This window comes from Ambystoma mexicanum, chromosome 13, assembly GCF_040938575.1.
Source record: "Ambystoma mexicanum isolate Mex_15411 chromosome 13, UKY_AmexF1_1, whole genome shotgun sequence".
Classification (NCBI taxonomy): domain Eukaryota; kingdom Metazoa; phylum Chordata; class Amphibia; order Caudata; family Ambystomatidae; genus Ambystoma; species Ambystoma mexicanum.
Genome location: NC_090938.1, coordinates 717,339,699 through 717,358,239, shown reverse-complemented (window position 1 = coordinate 717,358,239; position 18,541 = coordinate 717,339,699). Strand labels below are relative to the sequence as shown.

General features: G+C 46.3%; 1 protein-coding gene across 9 annotated transcripts in view; it reads left to right on the top strand.

Moving 5' to 3' along the window:
* Positions 1-18,541, top strand: part of LOC138521784 (E3 ubiquitin-protein ligase TRIM39-like) — a 196,670-nt gene that overhangs the window by 49,225 nt on the left and 128,904 nt on the right. For 8 of the 9 annotated variants that reach the window (XM_069634868.1, XM_069634867.1, XM_069634869.1 and 5 more), the window contains one exon: positions 9,086-9,108. In XM_069634868.1, coding sequence (XP_069490969.1) covers positions 9,086-9,108 — 23 coding nt within the window. Of the gene's footprint in view, positions 1-5; positions 6,714-6,815; positions 6,943-9,085; positions 9,109-18,541 lie in introns of those variants that run through there. The other variant, XM_069634866.1, reaches the window with a different exon arrangement.

Here is an 18,541-nt window from a genome sequence, read left to right as displayed (position 1 = left end):
TGAGGGGGGGATCAGGTATCTATAGAACTATAACAGTGATCCACTCACAGGAGCCTGATCACATAGGAAGTAGCAGCAACAGGATGTGGATCTACTGAAGGTGAGGGGATCTGAAATCTATAGAACAAGATCAGCAATCCACCCACAGGAGCCTGATCACATAGGAAGTAGCAGCAACAGGATGTGGATCTGCTGAAGGTGAGAGGGGATTAGTAACCTAAAGATAAAGAGCAGCAATTCACCCACAGGGGTATGATCCCAAAGCTAGAACAGAGGTGCCAGCAGCAACAAAGGGAGTTCCTAAAGATAAGACTGGATCCGAGATCTATAGACCTGCAACAGCAGGAATCCACTGCCAGGGATCTGACCACAGAGCTGGAGAGGAAGTGCCAGCAGCAGGATGTGGAGTTATTAAAGGTAAGACGGGATCAGGGATCTATGGACCTGTAACAGCAGTGATCCACTGCAAGGGACATGATCACAGAGCTGGAGAGGAAGTATCAGCAGCAGGATGTGGATCTACTGACAGTGACCAGGAATCAGAAACGTATAGCAATAGAGCAGCAATCCACCCAGAGGGGCTTGATCCCAGAACTACAACAGAGGGGCCAGCAGCAGGACGTGGATCTACTGAAGGTGAGAGGGAATTGGGAATCTATGGCCCTGTAACAGCAGCGATCCACTTTGGAAGGTCAGAATAAGGACCAGCGATTCTGATCCATTTTCAAGCCATTTATATTAAACACAAAGATGAAACTCCTAACTGTCTCCTCAGTCGTTGTTAGGTCTCCAAAGAAAACCGTCCCTGTCCAACTCTAACCTATTCTATCCCTGCCACTGTATATATAGAACTAAGGAACAGGAGAATGACTCCCTTCTCCTGTATTTTGCTTTTCAGTAATGTCACTTTTAGTTCTTGGCAATTCCTTGATCAAGTTCACACAGTTCAGAGATAGGGTTCTTCAGCTTTTCCACGGTGTTCTTGACACTTTGCTTTCCCCTCTTTATCTTCCTTCGATCTCTCTTTTGGTCTAATGTCCTTATTGTTCCCTCTTGATACACAGTCCACTTCCTTTTCTGGCTGGGCCAGTTACTCACTCTTCCATAAGTTTTCTCACTTTCTTTGTACACTTCTTTATCACTGGATCAAGTATTAAGATACCAGAAATGGTCTTGGCTTGATTTCCACTTTTTTATATTACTGGAACGAGTATGATTGTGCTAGTAATGATTCACTCTTGGCTCCCTCTCTTTATTACTCGAACGAGTATGATTGTGCCAGTAACAATTCACTCTTGGCTCTGTCTCTTCTGTATTACTGGGATGAGTATGATTGTGCCAATAACAATTCTCACTTGACTCTCTCTTCAGGGTTTCTGGGACGAATATGATTTGTATACTCATTATGTTCATGTTCCCTCCCAGGTCTCCCACTGTCCTCATTACCTTTTTGTCTCGGGGTTAGTGTTACCAGGCCTGTTAGCAGGATGGGAAACTCTTCAATCTTCTTCAGGATGCCTTCTCTCTCTTCTCCGGTTTCCTCTCTTGCTCCGCACCTATCCCTGGATGTCAGAGTCTCGGTGGTGTCTGCATAGTTGCTGGACTGCACAGTCCACCCCTTCTGGGTCACGTCACCAGTTACAAACAGCTTGCTTCCTTGGGGTTTCTCTGCCCCAACAGCTCCTGCCTTCAGCTGTCTGCAGAGCCGTCTTCCACGCCAGTTGGTCCCTTTGTCAGTCGGCAGGGTTCCTCGCGGTATCTCCTTCTCTTCAGCAACACCTGCTGGAATCTCCTGGGCTTCTCTCCACGCAAAGCAGGTTTGAAGCTCACAGGTCTCTCTTCCTGCTTCAGCGCCTCCTTCTTGTTTTATCACGTGCAGCTGGGCCTTCCCCAATTTAGGATCCCAGTCCTTCTCTTTCTCTTCAGTACTCCGTATTACACAATCTCTCTTCTTCTTCACAGTACTTGATGCTTGACTGTTCTGTATGCATCAATCACTCTTCTTCACATCACTTGATGCTGGAGTGATCTGTAATGCTCTTGAATATTTCTTCTTCTTGGAATCTTCAAAATATACTTCTTCATAGTATACCAATGGTTTTACATCACAGTAACAGATATTGGTTTGGTCTTTCTGTGACTTGGTCCTCACTAATGTTTTAGGGTTGAGTACATCAGGGAGTTTGTCAGTGGAATGTGAGTCATTGTCCCCAAGGGGGGGAGTCTCTCCCAGTGAGGTCCACTTGCCTATACCCTTAGGGAGGGTATTGCATAGCGGTCTCACGTCCCCAGACTCACAGGGAAAAGCTCCCGCCTGGGAAGAAGTGACTGAATCCTGTGATTCATCACACCACCCACGGGACTAGATCACATAGTTAGAGGAAAGTGTTAGCAGCAGGAAGAGGATTTACTGTAGGTGAGAGGGGATCAGGCAGCTATAGAACCAGAAGTGCAACATTTCTTCCATATGGACATTACATCAGCGCTATAGGGCAAGTGTCAACAGCACAATGATAAGAAAAGGTGACCCCTTGAACTTTCTTAATAGTAATTCAGAAGTACAAAAACCATATGTTGGCAACTGGATCCATTTGGAAATAGTCAACTGGAATGTGTGCCAGGGCAGGCTGCCTTTAAGTGAAGAACGAACAACTGCAGAAGATATTTACAGCTAGGGTGGGATATCTCAAGTCGCTCTATGTCAGCTTCTACTAAATACGGTTGTTAATGAAAATATATAAGTATGTAATTATCTACATCAAGGTATTAAACAATAACATTAAAAATGTAATCAATACAATATATTCACCTCTCGATTTTCCTTCATAGCAGTTCAGGAGATGCACATAAACTCCATTTTCAGTAAAATGATAAGATAGCAAACAGTTGCAAATGGTTTCTACTGGTCCTAGTTGCTGACATACAATATCATATATAAAATGCTCAGGATGTCAGTGCAAAATCAGTTCACACTTTCATCAGCAGGTGGCACCAAAGTGCTGCGGGGAATGGTGTGTGATGCTATGAGCAAGTGATGGGTGTAGGTGGGCAAGTCCACACTCTATTAACTTTATACTCGGTGCTGTTACCCTTGCCCAACCTCTTAGCTGTCCCTCTTGTCCCACAGTTTGAGGACCACCCAAGGGTTGCTGTGCGATGGATCTGGTCTCCCTATTGGTCTCCTGATACAGGACGGCCCCCAATCCCTCCAGACTTGCATCCACATGCAGGATGTAAGGCTGCTGGGGATCTGCATGGGCCAGGGCTGGTGCTGTAGTGAGGGTCTGCTTGAGCTCCTCCAAGGTCTGCTGGCATTGGTCTCTCCATCCTTCACCAATGGGGTCCCAAGAATGTACATTTTGTGGGACTGATGGTACTCCTCTTGCCCTTCTGGGTAGTGTAAGGGTGTGTAAGGAGTAGACTGGCACACGGGTGGTATTGTAGTAGCTATAGACTTTTATTGTGGGTAAATGAAGAAGGAAAACTATATCTATCCTGTAAGGGAGGCATGGTATCACAAGTATGACACTGACACAAGAGCTAGAAGTTTCAAAACCTTTAATAAATTCTTGGGGTTTTGAAAAACTCCTACTTTGCCCTATAGCCATGATGAGAGTAGGCTCTACCATCAAATATCAAAGAAAACACAGTCCTAGTCAGTCTATGTCAAATCAAAATGGCCTACACTAAGAAAAAAACATGCTTGCCCTATTTCTTATACAAATATTGTGTAAAGGGGAATGTGTATGCAAAGGAAAGTTGGTGTTATAAAATAAAAGATTGAGGTGGCTGAGTCAGCTCTCCTCCCCATGTTGGACAGCACGGAGTAAGGTAGACACCGTAGACAGGATGAAACACACTGGCTCAGGTTGTTATCAAAAAAAGGGCAGTTCAAAATGTGGGTCGAGGCCCGATTGGCCTTCCACGTTAAAGTCACTTTCAGTTCACTAAAAGTTTTTTTCACAGTTCAACAAAAGTTCACATAGGTCTCCCTATGTTGTGCTCGGACCTCTCAACAAAAAGTACCTGACTCAACATCACGTAGATCTCCCTCAGTCGGACTTGGACCTCGCAATGATAGCACTTGCAGGGGTTCCTTTCCCCAAGCTTTATTCAGATTCATTAGGGGTTCCCTTCCCCTAACTTATTTCATATTCTAAGTCTCCCTCGGTCGGGCTTGGACCTTCCACTGATGTTGAAGACTTTCAAGTGTGCACAGCTTTTTCCATATACCTCCACAGGACCACTTTGACTTTCACTATATCTCTCCCTTTTGGTATTTGCCCCAGTGTCTCTTGGTCTTGGTAGTTCCACAGCACAATCAGGAAAATTCAAAAATCTTTCTCTTAAAGCAATCACCTTTTAACTTCTCCTTTCAATGGGATTAATATTGACCATTGCCCCCTTCAGAGTCAGTTCACTTTGACGCTTTTTAACAAGACATGGAACCATTTCGTGGAGACTTTAGAGTGAGCAATTTCCTTTCGCGGGACCACTCCGCTACTCTGTATCACTGGCTTCACTGTTATCAGTAACGTTGAAGTTCACTACTGGTTTGCTTTCTTTCGCATCTCATCCGCACGCGCGCAACCTTCAATCGTAAGATATACTGTTGCGGCTTCAATCTTTCCTTGACACAAACCGCCTTTCATCTCTTTCGCTAACTCACCGGTTGTGTGCATTCCTTTCTTTTCTCTGCGGCTTTGATTCACAAGTCGAGGTTGATACCACAGGCTTGGCCTCACCTCCCCAACTCTGCAGTTCACCCAGGAGGGTTGCCGGCATGCTTGAAACACAATGCTGGCTTCTTCTTGGCTGGGATTTGGCTTTCTTTGCATATCCCTCACGGTTTCCCAGAGGCAACGACCTGCAGGGATCTTCAGGGTTTCTCTACACCTCTCTCTGGTCCCTGTATCTGTCGTCCTACTCCAGTGAGTTTGCCTTCGCCCCGGAAGATCTGCTCCTTCTCGTGCCTCACTGTGCTCAGAGTGTGTCTCAAACTCTCTCATGACATTCAAAAAAGGGCTAAAAACAAAGCTATTCAACTAGCCAAGTCCCAAGGGAGTTCCACTGTAACCATGGAACACTCCCACTATAATCCTGTTGAACCTGTTCAATACTGTTCTCATGAAAATGCTTTAAGTTGTATTGCTCAATATTGCCCTGATGAATATGCGTTAAGTTGTACCTAAGTGAATATACTGTAACGGCGCCACAATGCCTCAGGGCCGTTGTGCGCTTTATGAATTCAAATAAATAAATAAATACATAAATAAATAATGTTCCACCTTTTATCCGTGTGAGGGGAGCTAATGGGTATCAGATGTATGTGATTAAGGTCAACTGCCTCACTTTGACTTACCTTATTAACGGGACATGTCCAATGAGATATGCAAGTGTTAGCCTTTTTACTCTGTCTTCCTCTTCCTAGGCCCAGTGTTTGTGTAGAAAGGGGGGATGGGGGGAGTTGGAAGGTCAGAGAATCCTAAAAAATAGGATGGGGTATGTGTCATGATCCCTGCTTCCAAGGGGTCAGGACTTGCCCCACGACCTTGGAAGCAGGCCTTAAACTCTGATCCCAGGAACCAGCCAGTCCCGATTGGGACCTTTTGGACCTTGTCCTGGCGTCAGTGGTGCCAGGCTCATGATGGTGACCGGTCCCGGCACTGGAAGCGCCGGGCTCATATCTCATATTAGGTAAGAGTGCTTGGTGGACCTACCTGTAGCAGACCATGCTGCTTACTTACCAGCTAACTGGTCTCCTGATCCTTCTCTGCCTGGGACTACTTTTCTGTCTGTCTGGGTGGAGCAGGAGCCACTCCCTGGAAGAAGAACACAGGAACTCTTCTAGAAATCTGGAACTCTTTTCTTACCTGGGTGGGGCCGTGGAAGAAGACGCCTAAGCACTACAGAAGGCTATTTAAACCACACCCGATTGGTTTCACGTGCTTCGCGTTATTCTGCATCTGCAGCAGGACGCTCACCGTGTCAGCTCCAGGAAACCTCCAGCTCCAGATCCTGTGAATACAAAATAACCTGCTGGGATCCAACCTTCAGTCTTCTTCAGTCTTCTGCAGCTCCTGCAAGACAAGGGCACAGGTTAGGCTAAAGCAAAGGCAACGAATCTACTTACCTAATCCAGCGGCAGCATCCGAAGCGCATTTTTCTGCCTTTCTCTTCCGGCATCCGACATCTGCAAAGAGAAAGAACATCGGTCAGTAATATTCAACTACAGAGCCTGCTTACCTGTGTTACGCCCATACCAACTCAGCTCGCGCTGCATTCCGGCACCTGCAAGGCAAGATACTTCGGTTAGTAACGATTAGTTACAAGACTGCTCACCTGTGTTACGTTTGCTTCCAATCTGTTCGCGTGGCTCCTCGGCACCTGCAAAGACAAAAGAGACATTACGGTGCATTCTACAGCGCTAGAATAGTCTTTCTACTTACGTGCCATTAGAAGGATAATCTTCATCGCCACAGCATCTAAAAAGGGAAAAGACATAGACTTTAAAGACTTAAGACTTTTGAAAGAGAAGAGAACAATCTAAAAGGAACTTTAGTACTTACAAGGCACGCTCGTGCATTAACGGCGTCTTCGCTCTCAGCAAATCCTCTGCTATCAAGAGGCAGAGCTCGCATCCAGTGAAGCAACTGGACCCAGCGCCCCTGCACAAGACGCAGGATGGAGAACCCGGCAATTACCTATATAAGGTAAGCGCAATATCAACCCAGTTCCACGGGGAAAGAAAGGGCGAGAGGGGCAAGGAACTTTCCCAACCTTCCAAACACTAATACCTTGGTTTACCCTTGCAGACATCTCACTCTTCAGCTTAAACTGTCGGTAGGAAGGGGGCCCAGTCCGGGAGCAAAACGAACCCTGCGCCTAACACTGAAGACAGTATCCTCGCCAGATCAAGACCTGCGCCTCCGGGGGAACCAGGTGAGCGTTACAGTATGGGACAGGAAAGGGGCGGATAGGGCATCTCACCATCGGTTGCCTCACCCACACTCCCCAAAGATCCCCCACCCAAGTGATCCTCCTGCACTGGTCCACCCCAAGGGTCTGGATCCAAAGAGAGAGAGAGATCCCCTGGGACTTGTAAGGGAGACACCCTTTGGTTTCTCACAATTCCTATTTCTAAGAGGAATTTCCCTGCCTCAACTAAAATCCTAAGGATTCGGTCAGGATGTCCAAGAAAATAAAGTCCACCGTCCTGTGTCAGCAAAACTATTTCCATCCCTTACACTAATCACTAAATCAAAAAGCTGCTCTACAGTTTGTGGTCCAGGAGAACGACTCCCTTCTCCTGGACTGGGTATAACTGGTCCGGGTGATGATTTGATCACAATGTGCATTACCAGAGGGAATAACTCCCTTACCCTGGTCTTTCATTAATGTCCACAATGTAGAACACCAGGGGGAATGACTCACTTTCCCTGGCCTCAGAAGAAGGACTCAACTTTCTTGATATCTCTTTCTATGGATTTCACAATGTTACTGAACCAGGGGGAATGCTCCCTTCCCCAGGTCTATCTTGTTCTTGATATTGGCAGTTCACAATGCCAGTGGAGAAGTCTCCCTTCCCCTGGCCTTCTCAGGCTGAATTGGCAGTTCACAATGTCAGGGGAGAATTCTCCCTTCCCCTGGACTTTCTTAGGCTAAATTGGTAGTTCACAATGCCAGGGGGGATCTCTATCTTCCCCTTGTCTTTCTCAAATAAAAACAGATCAATATGGCTCCCCAACCCTTGTTTTCTTAAAGATTTGTTTAGGCAGACCTGGTTCACTTGACTGCCAGATACTGCCATGAAGAAGATGGTTAGGGAGGCTCTACCTCTCAAGTTGCATGTCCATGACCCTACTTCCTCTTTTAGTTATTCTTCCCGATAGACTTGGTTCACTCTCCTGCCAAGTAAGATCATAATAACAGTTGTTCCAACTATTTTTAACTTTACCTGGGTCTCAGACACGGGGTTCAGGGTTTCTTTCTCCCCCTTTCTCTCTCCCGACAGCCCAAGTAGTCTCTGGAGGATAGCTCAGGGGCAACGCGTTCGCCTTGGAAACAAGACGCCACAGAGCAACTGGGTATTAAGCGCGTTATAAATAACCAATTACATTACAGTACAAGTACCTTCTGGGTCTCTGCCAGTTCTCCTCCGTCAGTTGCGTGCTCTTCTGACGACCTCTTGGGCTTCCTTAACTGTTGTGCTGCGTCGGCTCTGCAGCGTTTCCTGCTGGGTGGCTTGCGCGTCTTTCCCGACCGTGTGGTCCGGTTACTACTTCTTCCAGGTCTTCCGCTCTTCCAGCACTCCTGTCAGCAAAGGCACAGGGGACCGTATAGGGACACCAAGGCTCCCTCGCTCATATCCTGATCAGTGGTTTCCTCCTCTCTCCATGCGGAACGTCATTCATGCTTGTGGAACCTCCTGCGAGGGTCCGACAACAAAGTAAGTCTGACTGGACCGCTCACCTAAGTCACATGGAGCATTCTTCATGGCTCTGCACCTCTTCCTTTTCCCAGTACTTGTCTGGTATACCTACTTTGGGGAGTTCACTCTTCTTCGTCCCAGTACTTCCTAAAGTTCTAGTTTCACAAAAGTACAAAGGAACACTAGGCAAGGTGATGGTGTATGGAGGTGTGTAGAGTAGGAATAAAGGTTGTTAGCACAGGTGTGTGTAGGACTGGTAGATCGCGTTCTCCCGGGTGTCTTCCCTGTATCCCAGAGGGGGAATCCCTCCCCCATGAGATCCTCCCACTGAGTACCATTCCCAGGGGGACTATCGGGTAGCGTCCTCACCTCCCTAGCCTCGTGAGAAGGGTCTCCCTCTGGGAGAAGGGACGACATCACATGATTCATCACAGTAGGCTGATATCCCTTGGTGTGGTCCCCAAGTGGTCGGGTGATTTTTGGCAAATCTTGTGACTAGCCTCCAGTAGTAGTTACAGAATCCCAGGACACTGCAATTTCTCCAGGGTCTGAGGTTGTTGTCAATCATAGCTCTGCATCTCTGCAAAATGGAAATTAATGTTTAGAATATTGTGGTATGGCTATTTATATTGTCCTCTTTCTCTCTTTCTCTAGGATGTGAAGAGCGTCTTGGGCAGGTACGTCTCCTCTTGCGTTGATGAACCCTCATTGTAGACTCCCTTTTATCCCTGTGGATGTCCTCTGTTCCTCACATTTATTACATACTACAGACCCCGGCTCGATCTTCTTTGAAGGAAGAGTCCTGTCTCTAAGCTCACAGTGCAGGTCCCTACCTTCACTCTAACCCTATATACACCATACAGGCTCTGTACTATTACCACTTGCAAGCCTCAGACTCTGTACTATTAGCCCTTGCAAGCCTCTCCCTCCTTTCTCTAAGCTCACAGAGCAGGCCCATCCTTCTGTATAACCCTAAAGACCCCATATATACTCTGTACTATTACCACTTGCAAGCCTCTCTCTCTCTTTCTTTCTCTCTCTCTCCAAGCTCACAGTGTAGGGCCCTTCTTTCTGTATAAGCCTATGGACCCCATATAGACTCTGTACTACTACCACTTGCAAGCCCCTCACTCTGCTCTGAAAGGTCACAGTGCAGGGACCTTCCTTCTGTGTAACCCTATATAGAGTCAATATTTTACGCTTACCCCTGGGATGTCTCCCACTCCTCTATCTGAGCTCAGCAAAGAGGTTCTTTCTCTCGCCCTAACCCCATACGTTTTGCCCTTCCTCTTACCTCTCTCAGCTGCTCGCAGGCCCATGCATACCCTGGAAGTTCTTTCATTCTTCTCATGTACCTTTTTATTAGCACTAGCAGTGGCCGCCTCAGCCAATCAGAATGCTGGAAACGTGGGCTGTAGCTTGTGGTACTAGTCCGCATTCGGAGCAGTCTAAGAGTTGCTCACATTTGTTCACTACTCTCTCACTTTTGTTCTCTCGTTCACTGCTCTTGGCTGCCATGAAAATAGAAATTGCGCTTTTTTGCTTTTGAAAGAGACCTCTTCCTGTTTTAATTGCAGAGTTCTACAAAAAATGAAGCGACCCTTTAACTTCCGCCCCTGGAAGACGCTAAAGGGTACGAATGGCGATGATCAGCGGCCACATCAAGGCATGTTTGATTTAGTTATGCTTGAGCACGTCATGAGCGCTTAGTCGCCAGACATGCGTCAGCACTTTGCTAATTCCATCATCACGGATCCAAGGGAACTAGCAAAGATGGCTGACTTGTGGCTCTCTCACAGAGTCGGCCACAGCGATAAGGGGACAGGTAAGGCAGGCCGAAATTCAACCAAGTAGAAATGGGTAACCCCTTGTGGGTGGGCCCTAAAAGAAGGATGGCACCACTAACCCAAAGGTGAGTGGTGGTTCCTCAGTAATACCCTGGCTCCCCAGCACCTTCTGGGACTAACAGAATGCTGAGCTGTGCGCCTAAAGCAGGGCTCAAGTCGAGGGTACGCGCGGGTGGACGGCGTCCCCCCACTTTATTCAGAGAGCGGACGCCATCCCCCAGGGTTTTTTAGAGGCTATGTGTAAAAGAAGACACTTTGACCGTCTTCTGCAAAATTTTGATTTTATGCACCATCTGGGTTTCGAACAGTTGCCAGGTTCACAGGTCGGGCACTTCACCATTACACTGTATAACCGGGTGAAAAATAAAAACTAAGGGTGAAATGTCACATTTTGGGACTGCACTCTCCATGGAAAACATTGGCATTGATTCTTGGGGTTTAAAACGTGCACACTTTTTAAAATTTTCAAACCCTAGAAAATATCCTCTTGGTTTTGTGTATGTCTTGTGCAATTTGTATGGTTATGCAAATCCAGTAGAATTAAATGTGCATATTTCACCGTTATATACTCATCTTGTGTCGTCACATCCCATGGCGTATGTTAATAAGTCCCCTCACTTTTTTCTTTAGGACTTGACCACTGGCCTCTGGTCACCGGGAAGCTTGCCCTTGTGCAGACATCCCAGAGATGTCTTCAATTTCGCTTAATGTGGCAGGGTCAAGACCCAGAAAGGAAGTTGAGTAAGTGTTGGTAGGGGTTCCCTCCAATACTTAGCAGTATGTCCATTCCATTCTAGTGGAGAACCAACATACCACTGGAATCGGAGACACTGCTGTCAGTACCACTGATGTTGACAGCACTTTCCTTTGGCCAGAGGTTCTACCAAATAGTCCTCTGCAGGCCGCTAAGTTATTTAGTGCCTCGTTAAGACTTTCCCTATTTTTACCATTTCCCTCTAGATAGTTAACTGGAAGTTAACTCTCCCTGTTGGTGTCCAAGAAAATGTCCCGGGCAAAGATCTGGGAATGACTTGGAAGAGAGAGGCATCTTTAAAGGCACCACTCTCATCCCAGGAGTTGTAACATTCAATTCTACTCCTGTGGGTTTTATGTGTTTTTAGTGAGCATTTTTCATTTCTGATTTTATTTTCACCATTTCTTTGTATTGCAAAATATGGGGGAAACCCCCCACACCCTTGCTGCCCCATCTCGCCACGCTCTCTCTTACTGACCCCCAAGTCACATTGCCTTATCCAAACACACTCCCTGCATTTTGCAGTGAAAACAAATTTGTGAAAATCAGCAATAAAAAATACCACAATGAAAAATATAGGGTAGCAAGTCTCTGTACCCTCTTGTCAAGGGTCAATTTATGAAAAGTTGTCCAGGTCCAAAAGATGAAGTACCAGTTTCTCTTCTGTGTCTTTAGTTGTTAAGCCTTGTATTCCACCTGCTCCTGCGGGTGAGGCTGAGAACCCAAAGTCCTCCTGGACCCTTCAAAACTTCTACTGGGGGGTCGCTGTTGTGCACGAGCAAAATGGCTGCTTGATCCAGGAGCTCTGCTGCCTGAGACCGCAACGCAGTGGCAGAAACACCCTTTCTGTGCACCATACGCAGCGAAAACGCCTGGTGGTAGATCTAAGGGATGTAGCTCCCTCCTCACCGACTTTGAGACCTGCCAGTGCACCTGGACCACGGCAGGCCTTTGTGTGCATCCCGGCCTTCTGGCACGGCTCACGTGTCTGTATAGGGTGCGCCTGGAGCATTGTAGCAGGGGACCTGGACTGCATGGGCTACGAGGAGGGTCCTGCAGCTGGGGGCAGCCACCTTCACCTCTGTCACCCCTATATGAAAGAAGGAAATCTACAGACTACAATTTTCACGAAAGAAACAGATAGAAATAGTCTTCTACAGGCAAAAAGTTTCCACCCAAAAAATACCTTCTCAAGCATTCCACTCAGTCAGTTTCTGAGATATCGTAGGATCATCTCTGAGGACACCGATGTAATAAATGAGGATACCGGTAAAAGTTTATGATAAGAGCTTTAATGTAGGCCCCCGGAGCGATCAGCCGCCGGGACTTGAATGCATATAAACACTCTAACAGAAGAACATTCTATAATCCCTACGTTCCACTGACGTAGTGTCAGTGCGTATCTAACATCTCCCTTCCTATATGAAACGGGATGGGAGGAGAATGAAAGGAAAGAAGGAAACGAAGCGGAAATAAGAGAAATATGAAAGAAAGTATGGAAACTTGGAATGGTTGTGGATAACTGTGACAGTAATAGCATCATTTGCAATAGTTTTTTTTCTAAACGGGAGGATGCTGTGGCCAGCACTTCAATAATAGACATAGTCACTGTTGAAGTTTCGGATGGTCCTCCGATTCCTCATGGACAGTCCACCAGCAGAACCTTTATCACTCCCATGAGAGATCTTGTCATCTTCTTCTTCATAACCTTGTTGGTGTATATCTTTTGTCTGAACATTGCCTTTCAACAGTGTGTCTTTATGTGTGCTTGGTTTGTTGAAATCTTTTTCTATTTTCACCAGGTCATCACCAGACCATCTCTTCCCATCATCCAACAACACAGATTGCGTGGATCTGAAACCAGATTCACCTTTGGGTGTTTTCTTGGGCTCTCTGACACATACCCAGTCTCCTTCTTGAATTACCATTTCTTTTACTCTGTTCCTTGAGTCATAGTATGCTTTGTATTTACTTTGTTTTCCTTTCACTAATTTCTGGACATGGTCCATGTTCAATTTTGCTTCTCCATTGTCCATGAAAATCCATGCTGGTCTGAGTCGATTGCATGCGACTCTGCCTCTCATCGTGGTGAATGGTTCGACATTGGTGGTGGTGTGTGGAGTTGTCCTGTATGCACATAGGGCTTCTTTAAGTGTCTCCCTCCATGGAAATGTGTTGACTATGGCCAATTGAATCACACTCTTTACTAGCCTGTTCATTCTCTCTACAAGTCCATTAGAGATACGGTGATATAAGGATGTGGTTATGTGATGGATTGACCTGTCTCTGAGAAACTCTTGAAATTCCAATGATACGAATTGTGATCCATTGTCGGAGACCAGTTCTTTGGGATCTCCTTCTCTGTTGAACACATCTGTCAGAAATTCTGTGATCTGTTTTGTGGTTACACTTGTTTCTGATATTCCCAACTCTGTCCACTTGGACGTATAGTCTACAAGAACTATGATGTAGATTTTTACAGCTTCAAGATTCTCGAATGGACCCATGATGTCTATTGCTAGTTTGGACCACTCATTTTTTGGGTTTTCTACTGGCTGTCATGGTGTTTTCCTCAGAACTTTGGATTTGTCGCTTGTGGCGCAGGCAGAGCAGTTCTTGACCATTTATTCCGCTTCCTTCCACATGTGTGGCCACCAGTAGTTGCTTCTCAAGCGGTTCTTTGTCAAACTTCTCCCTAGGTGTCCTTCGTGTGCTAGGTCGATTAGTTTTTTTCTGAGTTGTACTGGCGGAATTACTCTATAGCCTCTATAGATGTGTTCCTTGTCCATGGATATTTCTTCCCTGATGGGCATGAAATTTGTTTGATTTTGACACAATCCTCTCCAGTCATTGGTTATTGCTTTCCTAATTTCTTGTTTTTCAGGATCAGTAACGGTTGTGTTTTTCCATTCTTCTATGGGAATGGCCGGATTTATGGCAGTTATTATGTCTTCCTCTGGACCTTCAGATTCAGCATCTTGGTTGGTCGATAATCTGGAGAAACAGTCTGCCACTTTATTTTGTGTCCCTGGAGTGTAACATACATTGAGGTTGTAGTGCATGATATCAAGGATCCATTGTCTGATTCTTGGTGATATGAGGTGGGGTGTTTTAGACTGGAGGACATGCACTAGTGGTTTGTGGTCTTTTCTGAGTATAATGGGTAGCCCCCACATTAAATTCCTGAAATGTTGTTCGATCCACTTCACACCCAGCGCCTCCCTTTCTATTGTGGAATAATTAAATTCTGCTCCTTTCAACACTCTGGACGCAAAGGCAATTGTTACTTTGTTCTTGTTTTGTATTTGTTCTAAGACTCCTCCCAGACCGATCTTACTGGCATCCACTGATATGATTGTCTTCGCGCTGCAGTCAAACATTCCTAAAGCTGGTGCTTGATTAATTTTAGACTTTATTTTTTCAAACTCCACTTTACATTCTTCAGACCATTCAAATCTATTCACCTTCTTCATGATGTTTCTCATATTCTTAGTCTTGTTGGCATAGTCGCCTATGAATTTGGAGTAGTACTCCGTCATTCCAAGGAAGCTCCTCAGTTGATCCTTGTTTTCTGGTTCTGCAATGTTCATTATGGTGTCCATTAGTTCTTTCTTGGGACTGATGCCTTTGGCGTCTGTGGATTGACCAAGGTAGGACACTTTTTTGCATTTGATGTTGCACTTGTCTAAATTTAAAGTGAGGCCGCTTCTTTGGATTACTAGTAACACGCCCATAAGTATTGCGTCGTGTTCCTCTTCTGTGATGGCTGATATGAAGATGTCGTCTTGGAAGCAATGTACACCTTCCAGGCCCCCGAATATATGCGTCATTAGCCTCTGAAACACTGCTGCAGCTGATGCGAGTCCGAAAGGCATTCTCTTGAACATAAACACCCCCAACAGAGTGACAAATGACGTAAGGCTCTTCGAGTTCTCCTCCAAGGCAATTTGATGATAGGCAGAGGATAGGTCCAGGGTACTGAAGTACTTTGCCGGTTTCATGGTTGTCAATAGTTCCGATATATGTTTGGAAGGGGATGCCTATCAATCCAGATGTTTTCGTTCAGGTCCCTTAAATCAACGCACATTCTTATGGAGTTGTCAGGTTTCTTCACAAGTACTATTGGAGCAAGCCATTCTGAACTCTCAATGGGTTGCATGATGTTCTGTTCACATAGGCGCGTGAGTTCAATTTTTAATGCTTCTTTAGTTACAATAGGAACTCCACGAACACTGTGAGGTATCGGGATGGCACCTTTTTTTAGGATGATTCTGTGCTGGAAACCCTCCAGGAGTCCAATTTTTCCACTAAACACTTTGGGAAATTGTTTCGCCAGTGCCTCTTTAATATCAATATTTTCGTTCAGTACAGTTAAAATGGGCTTCTCTTCACCAGGGTGAATTCTCACACAAAGAGCAGCTTGCTCTTCCCAGCCTACTACAGACGAACCATCTCTGGCTATAAAGAGTCTGCAGTACGTTTCTCTGTCGCGAAATCTGAGCTTCACCCATGTGTACCCAATGATGTCTATGGGGGGTTTTCCATATCCTGTCGCTCGTACTGCAATGTTCTTTATGTCTCCCATCTTGCCGGACAACTCTCCTAGAAAGGTTTTTACATCCACCATAGTATATGGGGATCCAGTGTCTACCATAATAGGCAAGGATATACTGCTGATCTGCATTTCGATCCAGGGACCCTTGGATTGTTGCAAAGACGTGACAGTGAGTATTTGTGTAGGTGGATTTCTTTGATTTATGGTCAGAATCTCATTGTGTCCTTGGTCAGTTTCAACAGCTCGTACAGTGCCTCTCATCGACCTGGTGAATGGTCTTCTGATGAACCTGCCAGATCTTCCACATGTATTCTTGCAGACTTTTGCGAAATGTCCAATTTGGTTACATCTGTTATATTCAACGGCTGCCGCAGGGCATTCTCTGTTGGCATCCTTGTGCCTGTACCAACCGCACTTTTGACAACGCCCTTGATTTTGATTTGGATACCCTGGATTGCTTCCTCTTCTAGAATAGGGTCTCGTAGCATGTGAAGATGTTCCTCTCACGAGTGCCACTAAAGGTTCACTTATGTCTTCTTCAATGAATTTGACCTCTGTATTTCCTACTTGGTCGAATCTTTCCTTCATGCAGCAATCACCTAGCTGCATGCTTCTCGCAATTTCGGTGGCTTGTTCCAAGGATGGGTTCTTTGTTTGCCATAATCGTTGTTGGATTTGTGGATCGGCAACATTCAATACTAGTTGGTCTCTTAGATATTCATCCCCAACGTCAGTGAAGCTACAAGTCGACATAAGCGTTCTGAGAGATGCTATGAAGGTGTCAATTGACTCGCCCTTTAGCTGTTTCCTGGAGAAGAATCTGTACCTCTCTAGCACAACATTTGTCTTGTTTCCGAAGTGTTTGGCAAGTTTGGCTAGTGCGCTCTCAAATTTGCAGTTGCCGTCTCCTCCTGCGTCATTGGATTCAGAAAGCGCCCTGAATATTCTTGGGGCCTTTGCTCCTGCACAATTTAGCAAGGTCGCTTCCTTGAGATCGTCATTGAATTTGTTTCCACCAATGGCCCTCAGATATACTTGGAAGCCATCTATTCACTGTTCCCACGGGCACGTTGGGTTTCCGGGGCATGGGAGACATTTTGTTGGTGGTGGGACATTCTGCATGGCTGTATGTGTTTTTTTTTAAAAATTTAAAGTGCTTGGTAGCAATTTCCAAAGCTGTGTGTTGATATTGTTGAAGAGTCCTTATTGGACTGGACTATCTGGCATGGTCTGTGGTAACCATAAAACGGTTTGCGCTTTCAAAACCAATGATGTGTGTTCTCACCACACTTGTGCACAATCTTGGTTTGTGCAGTGTCTTTTATGCTTCCAATACCAATAATATGTGTCTTCAGCACACTTGTCTGTCTTGATCACATATAAGTTTGGTCAGTAATTTTTTTTTTTTTTTATAGATGTTGTGCTTTCTATTGTCCTGTGTTGACAGGCTCTTTGTAGTCTCCCTTCGCATGCCGGCTATGTGTGTTGTGATCTTTATCAGACGGTATTACTAGTGTGAGCAACTGTACTTCGTTCCATGCTTGTTTCGCCTTGCCGTTGTTGTGGCAACAGGATAATAGTCCTCAAAATGGCAGCACGCAAATCTGACGCATTAAGGTTCTTTCCTCGAATCGCCAGCCTGTCGTTGGCCAGCGATTCGAATGATGGGCTTTATGCTGAGATACTAGTATGCGGTACTATCGTTGCCGAAATGTCCCTTTTGACCAACGCGTCACAGGCACGATATATAGATATCTCCTACCTGCGTTGTCGTCAAGGGCTGGCCTCCGATGTCGTCAGGAGGGACCGCAATTGTATGCAGGAGCGCGGTCAGCTGTTCGTGGATGTGCGGTGCACGGCACCATCGGCAGCGCAGTTGGGCTAACTCCGGGGACCTTTTAGGTAATCCTCGTTGCCATTTGTAATAAATGAGGATACTGGTAAAAGCTTATGATAAGAGCTTTAATGTAGGTGCCCAGAGCGATCAGCCGCCGGGACAGGAATGCATATAAACACTCTAACAGAAGAACATTCAATAATCCCTACGTTCCACTGACTTAGTGTCAGTGCGTATCTGTCCAATTGTGTCTCCCTCTCCTCCCCACTCTCCTCACCTGATCGGTAATCCTCCAATTCCTCTGTATTAAGATGCCGACGTGAGCAGAAGTCTCTCTTCGTAGCCGAAGACACTTGTCTACCACGAGAGGAAGCCACAGTGAATGCTTGAAACAAGCAGTCCTGGGACTCCTCTCCCGTAGAAGGCGACAAGGGAAAAAGCCTTAACGGCAGAAAAAACCCTTGTAAGGAATGAGGCCAAACAGGAGTCTTCCAAGGAGATAGATGGTACGTAGGCTCCAGTGGTAGCGGAAGAGTGGGTGGTCGGCTTCTGAGGATTGGAGGAGGTAGACAGGAGCTGATAGGGGCGGAGACCAAGAAGCCCTCGCTCCGCAAGGAGTAGCGAGAGAGACTCGTGCCGGCGGCCCGAGCGAGCCGCGGGAACAGAAGGGAAGCCAAGGCAAAACGAAAGAGAGGAGAGAGAGAGTGAGAGAGAGGGAGAAAAAAGCCTCACCAGAAGCAAGGAGAGGCTAAAGGAATAGAGCGGAACAAGCCGCGAGACGGAAAAAACTAGCGTTCTCACCCAAAGGCAGTAAGCAGAAGCCACGGGGTTGCAACACAGCGATCGCTGGGAGTGAGAGGCTGAAGTACCTCCCAGCGACCGCCATGTTGCAGGAGAGCTAGACCGAGACTGCACGTAAGCGGACACAACGTGCTGGAACTACGGTCTGCGCCGGAGCCTCCAATGCGGAAGTATCCGCCAATCGGCCCGGCTGCGTATGACAGTATGCCCCCTCTCAAAGCGAAACCCCCCCAGGCTTTCCCGGAAAAAGTCGATGGAAACCACTCAACAACCAGGGGGCATGAATGTGGGAGACCGGTTCCCAAGAGTCCTCCGA